This window comes from Cygnus atratus, chromosome 28, assembly GCF_013377495.2.
Source record: "Cygnus atratus isolate AKBS03 ecotype Queensland, Australia chromosome 28, CAtr_DNAZoo_HiC_assembly, whole genome shotgun sequence".
NCBI lineage: Eukaryota > Metazoa > Chordata > Aves > Anseriformes > Anatidae > Cygnus > Cygnus atratus.
Window position 1 is genome coordinate 49,585 of NC_066389.1, and position 6,608 is coordinate 56,192.

Below are 6,608 nucleotides of genomic sequence, written 5' to 3' on the forward strand. Positions count from 1 at the left end.
TCCTGGCGGGACAGCCACGGGGTGCCGCGGCCGTTTGTCCGCTCCACCAGCCCCGGTGGGAGCTGGATGCCCCGCGCATGACCCTGGGGCATGAAAACCCCGTGCCCCCATCCCTCAAGGCTTCACCTTGGCCTGTGCTGCCACATGCCCGCATGGCATCGGGCGCCGCTCTGCCCGGCACCAACGGCTCTGCTCTCCCCCGACAGACACCAGCCTCTCGCGGAGCACCATTAGGGACGGCTACTGGTGCAAACTGGCCTATTGGGAGCACCGGACGCGTGTGGGCCGCCTCTATGCCGTGCACGAGGCATCGGTGAATGTCTTCTGCGAGCTGCCGCGGGGCAGCGGGTTCTGCCTGGGCCAGCTGCCAGCGGCACACCGGAGCCAGGCCGTGCGCCGGGCGCGGGGCAAGATCGGCCGCGGGCTGCTGCTGAGCCGGGAACTGGGCGGCGTGTGGGCCTACAACCGCAGCGAGCACCCCATCTTTGTCAGCTCCCCCACGCTGGGGCCCCCTGGCGCCCGTGGGCTCGCCGTCCTCAAGGTGCTGCCCGGCTACTCGGTGAAGGTGTTTGACTACGAGCGGGCGGGGGGCTTGGCTGGCTGGCGGCACGCCGGGGACGGCCCCTGCGACACCCACAGCGTTCGTATCAGCTTCGGCAAGGGCTGGGGGCCCTGCTACTCCCGGCAGTTCATCACCTCCTGCCCGTGCTGGCTGGAGGTGCTGCTGAACCAGCCCCGCTGAGCAGCCGGGGGGTGATGGGGGCAGTGGTGGCAGGTCCCCCCCAAGCTGGGTGCAAGGGGGACACGAGCTGTGGGGCTCCTCTGCCTCGCCCCAGCCTCTTTCTTCCCTGGCTGCGTGGCCACGGGGCTGTCCTGACCCATGGGACCCCTGCTGGGACCCCCCACCCCAGCCCCACCGTGGGGCCGTGCCCCCAAGCCTGGCTCCTCACCCACCACCACAGGTCTCTCGCTGATGCGGGGCACTATTTAATCTCTCTTTTTTTATTTTATTGGTTAATTTTATTTTAATTTATCTTATTTTTGTAAGAAAAAAAAAAAAGTAAAATGTAGGGGTTGTAGGGATGTAGAGCGGGCACCCAGGGAAGGTGGCCGGGGCAGGGTGTGCAGGGGCCGGGCGGGTCTGGGGGAGGCTGGGGGGCAACGGGAGGGGCACGGGGGGCAGAGCCCCGGAGCAGCAGGCGGGGGGCTGCGGATGCAGGGCCCCTGGGGCATGGCAGGCGTGGGGGGAGTCGGGGGGAGCAGAGCTCGGGGAGTGTGGGGCAGGTGAGCACAGCTGGAATTTGGGGAGGTGAGCACAGCTGGAGCAAGCATGGGGCAGGTGAGCACAGACGGAATTTGGGGAGTCTAGCAGAGCTGGAATTTGGGCAGGTGAGCACAGCCGGAATGTGGGGAGGCGAGCACAGATGGAGGGAGTGCAGGGCAGGTGAGCACAGCTGGAGCGAGCATGGGGCAGGTGAGCACAGCCGGGGCAGCTGCTGGCCGGGGTTAGCGCCCCTGGGGGGGGTGCGGCCCGGGTTACGATGGCCGGGACGTGGGGACCGGCGGGGAGCTGAGCTCGGGCACAGCTCAGGACGAGCGCGGTGTCCGTGAAGGTCCCCGGACCCTTCCAGCCCCAGGGAGAGCGCAGCCGTTGCGGGAGCGGGTACCCCAGGTCCCGGTGCGCCCGGGCCGTGTCCGGTATTTATAACCAATAAACGGTGCCACCGGCACCACGGAACCTCGCGCGTCCCGATGCGTGCCGGTACCGCGCGGGGCCGCCGGTTCCCCCCCCTAGGAAGCGCCCCGAGGGCTCCCGGTGCCGTTGCCCGGGGCACGGCGAGCTCGGCACCCGCGGGGCTCCGCTCCGGGGACCGGCAGTGCCCTCTGCAGGCGGCCGGGCCGGGCCGCGATGACCGCCCGGTCCTTCCTGCCACGCTGCCGGCCCGGCTTAGACGGGGCCTGGCGGCTCCGCGGCCCCCCCCCGGCCCCGCCCGCGCCCCGGTCCGGCCGCGTCCCGGCGGGGAGGAGGTGAGCGCGCACCGCGCCGTCGGGGCCGGGGCGGGGGGGGGGGGGGGGGGGGGGGGGAGGGGGGAGCGCAGCCGCGGGAACCGAGGGCTCCGCCGCCGGCACCGGCAGCGCAACGGCGGGCACCAAAATAGAGCGGAGGCGGCTAAAAATAGCGGCGGGGCCGTCGGGGCGGGGGCTGCGGCCGCGGGTGCCGGGAGGGCAGCGGCGGGGCCCGGCCCGGGGAGCGGGCGAGGCAGCGTCGGTACCGGGCGCTGGGGACGGCGCCGGGGGCCCGGATCCATCCCCCCCCCCGCCATCTGTGGCGGGGCTCGGGGGGCTCCCGGAGGACGAGGGGGGGCTCCCCGGGGGACGAGGGGGGGGCTCCCCGGGGGAGGGGGGGCTCCGGTGTCCGCCGGGGCTGCGGGGAGCGGCAGGCGGCGGGGCCGTGGGAGGCCGGTTTCGGGCCGGTGGGCGGCCGGGCCGAGGCCGCTGCGAGTCGGCGCTGCGGGGCTGGGAGCGGCTTTCGGCGGCAGGAGGCGCGGAGGGGATTTTCTGCGGGGTTCCCCCTCCGCCGCCCCCGCGGGAGCCCCGAGCGGGGTCTGCGGCCCCGGGCCGGCTCCGGTGGGGCGGCCGGGCGGATGGACGGGCGGACGGGCAGACGGCCGGAGGTGCTGCTTGCCGCGGCCGGGCTGCCCGCAGGCGACGGGAGGTGACAGAGGTGCGCGGGCGGGCGGGCGGAGGTGAGGCAGGTGGACGGACGGACAAACGGACGGGCACGGCGGACGTGGGGGGGAGCCGCAGCTCCGCGGCCCGGGCACAGCAGCGCGGGCGGCGGCGGCAGGTGCCCGGTACCGGCGGCAGAGGCGGGGCCGGTCGAGGCGGGGGGGGGGGGGGGGGGCGGGGAGAGGTGGGGCCGCGGGAGGCGGCGGCGGCCCCGGGGGCTGCGGGGCCCGGCCGGGAGCGCTGCGGGGCGGGGGGCGGCCCCGGCGCTGGAGCGGTGCCCCCCGGCGCGGCCCGCCCGCCCCGCTGACATAACGTCTGCGCGGGGCGGTGTTTGCCTTGGCAGCCCCCGGCGGCGGCGGCTCACACTTTCCACCAGCGCCGGGCAGCGGCCGCGGCCGGGCTCTGAGTCAGGAGCGCTCCGGGGTGGGGGGGGGTGGTGAGGGGGGGGGGGGGCCGGGGTGAAGCGAGGTGAGCGCCGGGCCGGGCCGGGCCGCTGCCGCTGCTGCCTCCCGGGGACCGGCGGCGGCCAAACAGGTTGTGCGGGGCCCCCGCCCAGGCACCTGCGGAGGGGCCGCTCCGGGAGGGCCGGGGGAGGGGGGGGACGCCGCCGCCGCGCCCTTCCCTGCCCGCACCGGCAGCCGGGGGGGGCCACCCCGCGGCGCCGGCCCCCCCCCCGTCCTCCGGTTCTCCGGTCCCCGTTCTCCGCCGCCCCCTGCGCGCCCCGCTCCCCGTTTGCGCTCGACGCCGCCCCCCCCCCCCCGCCGCTCCTCCCGGTGCAGCCGGGGCCCGAGCGGGGCGCGTCCGGGCGGAACGGGGCGGGCCCGGCCGCAAACGGGCGGAGCGCGCTCGGCGCCTGGCACCGGCCGAGGCGCGGCCGGGCCGTGCCGGGCTCCCTCCACCGGGGGGCGGCGGGGCGGCCCCGGGGCCGTCCGAGCGCGGCCCCGTTAACCGCCCCCCCCCCCCCCCGGCCGCGCCGCCTCCCTGCGCCTCTGACTCAGCTCTTCCTCCCCCCGCTCCCCGGGGCCGGCCCCGGCCCCGGCCGCGGCTCCGCCGCCCGCACCCCCCCCAGCCCCCCCCGCCGCCCCCGGGGGGGGGGCCGCGCCGCCGCCCGCAGGGCCCCCGCCCTCCCGGGGGTGTGCCGGGGCTGAGGGGCGGCCCCCCCCGCCAATGGCAGCCCGGGAGCGCGGCGCGCCGCCCAATGACCGGCCCGGGGCGGGCGCTTCCTGGTGCCCGGCGGCGGCGGCCGGGCGGGGGGGGGGCGGGCGGGGCCGGCGGCGGCAGGTGAAGGCGGAGGCGGGGCCGCGGCCCCGGGACCGGCCGCAGCTCGGGCGCGGCGGCGGCGGCGGGGCGGGGCGCGCAGGTGAGCGCGGGGCGCGCAGGTGAGCGGCGGCGGGGGCGCGGGCGCGGGCGGACGGACGGAGCGCACGGACCGACCCGACCGACGGCTCGCACCGGAGGACCGCCCGGCTCCCGCCCGCAGCCCGGCCCCGGTGAGTGGCGCGGCTCGGGCCGGCCCCGCTCCGGCCCCGCGCGGGGCTGCCGGTGCCTCTCGCTCCGCCGCAGGTGCGCGGGCAGGTGCGGCCGCCGCGAGCCCCGGTGCCCGGCGGCTCCGCTCCGGGTGAGAGCCGGGAGCGGCGAGCCCGGGAGCCGCCGCCGCCGGCCCCGCCGTGCCCGGCCGCCCGCCCGCCGCGGCTCCGCGCTGGGGCCGCCGGACGTGGACACGTCGCCGGGCCGGGTGCCAGGCGCGAGGCGGGGGGGGGGGACGGGACGCGGGGGGGGGCGGCTGAGGCCGGGCACGCGTGGGCTGCACGCACCGGGCGCTCGCTCCCTGCGCGCACCGGGCCCGGCACCGGGGGAATTCCCCGGAGCGAGGAGTGCGGAAAGCCGGTGACAAGGGCAGGTCCCCGCCGCCTGCCAGGCCTCCGGCCGCGGCTCCGGTTCCCCGCACCGGAGCTCGGGGGGGGGGAGCGCTCCGGGTGCTCAGCCCCCGCCTGCGGCCGTGCCACGGCCCTTCCCGGCCCCCCAGCGGCTGGGCCGCCCCCCCAGCTGCTGGCCGAGCCCCTCAGCCACGTCCCCGGGTGCGCGGGCAAGGGGGCTGCTCGGAGCCCCCGCTGCTCTCCCGTCACCCCGGGGGGCTGGGGCCAGCCGTGGCACGGCACGCGGTGTCCCCGTGTCCTGGCACACCGTGCGGTGCTGCGGGGCCTGCCGGGGACCTGCCCGGGCCTGGCGAGCTGGCAGCCGTGGCACCCGCCTTCATGATGGAGAAAGGGCGCTGCTGCCCCTGCCGGGGGCGAAATGGGGCCCTGGCCACGGTTCCCTTCGTCCCGCCGCAGCCGCGGGTCTGCAGGGGGGTGCCCACCCCGCCCGGCCGCCCCGCGGCACCCGCCGAGCATTGGGACCGGTGGACTCTGCCCCGCGCGCACCCAGCCCTGCTGTAATTGTTCCCACCCGGGCTGGCTGCCCCCAGCCTGGTGTTTGTCCAGGGGCGGGGTGCGGTATTTACCCTCCCGCCGCGGCCGCCCCGGCCCGCGCCAGACGAGGGCTGCCGTCTTGGGCTGAGGCTGCCCTTGACCGGGGGCTGCTCGCGCTGAGTGAGGGGACGCGGGGCTGGGCTTGGCGTGGGCTGGTGGCCAGGCATCTGCGTTCCCTCCCAGTGGCGAGACCGGAGGTCTGGGTGCCCCCTTCCCCAGCTGGATCCTGTGCTTTGGGGTGAGTTTTGCCGTGCCTCAGTTTCCCCTGCCGGAGCTGGGCCGGCGGCTCTCCCCGGCACAGCTCCCAGCCGCGTGTTCGGGGCAGGGGCTGCATGCTGGCGGTACCGGCAGAGGTGTGCGGGCCGGCCTGAGGGTTTGAGGCCGTGGTGGTGATGCCGGGGCCGGGCGTGGAGGGAGGGGTTGGGCTCAGGAACTTGAACTTGGAGCCTGGAGAAGGGGAAGCTGTGGGGCAGGGGAGGGGTGTGGGGCACCAGGACTGAGCTGCAGTGCTGCCACGGTGGTCTGGGGGCTTGGCATGGAGAGAAGGGGCTGCTCAGGCCGGGGTGCCTGTGCTGGGGAGAGGGACGCACGCGGCGGGTGAGGCTGGGTCCTGCCAGGCTGGGGCAGGGGGCGGTGACGGGCGGGTGGGGGACATCGGTGGCTGCATCCTGGGGAGGCTCAGAGCCACCCGTGCAGGGACAACCCCCGCCCCCCCCCGTCAGCGCCAAGCCCGAGGCTGTGGAAGTGCAGCTCTGCCAGCTGCTGCTGAGCACCCTCTGTGCACACGTGGCACGAGTGCGAAGGCCCCGAGCGTGCAGGGGGAGGGCAGTGGGCGCAGCTGGGGGTGCGGGGCAGCCCCTGCGCTCTGGCCCTGGGGGGGGTTGCTGCTGCCCCGTGCGTGGAGCAGGAACTTCTCCTTCGGGGCGGGCGGTGGATGATGAAACCACAGAGAAATCTCTCCTGGCAGCATGCTGGCTGCTCGCGGGAGCCCCCGGGAGCGCGCACACTCCCCCCGTGCTGCGGCCTTGCCATAGTAACCCCAGTGCGGGAGCCAGCGGGGTGCCGGGGATGGGAGCCGGGCTCCCTTCTCCGCACCCGCCCGGATCCCCGAGGCAGAGCTGGCGTCCCCCGACATGCCCCGGGAGCTGCGTGTCCACACCCCGGCGAGCCCCAGGGCGGCCGGAGGACCCGGCGAGGGGCTGGGCTGAGACCCGTCGAACTCGCTTCGTGCCAGGGAGGTGACGCTCGGGTGGCCGCGCGGGCGGTGGGGGAGGCGGCCGTGCCTGCTGCCGGAGCTGTCCCCAGCTGCGGCCGGTGACCTTCAGCGCGCCCAGGGCCCCGCCGCGCTCCGTGCCCCGGGTGCGGGCGACCCGGCCGCGTGCACGCCGGAGCCCTGGGGAGCCGCGG

The 6,608-nt window shown here is 77.2% G+C and overlaps 1 protein-coding gene across 1 annotated transcript in view; it reads left to right on the forward strand.

Annotated features, from left to right (window-relative positions):
* LOC126913593 (mothers against decapentaplegic homolog 6-like) overlaps positions 1–1,740 on the forward strand; it is a 2,696-nt gene extending 956 nt beyond the window's left edge. The window contains exon 2 of the mRNA XM_050715818.1: positions 207–1,740. Within this exon, the coding sequence (XP_050571775.1) occupies positions 207–742 (536 nt within the window). The 3' untranslated portion in view covers positions 743–1,740. The remainder of the gene's footprint in view (positions 1–206) is intronic.
* Positions 1,741–6,608: the final 4,868 nt, after the last annotated feature.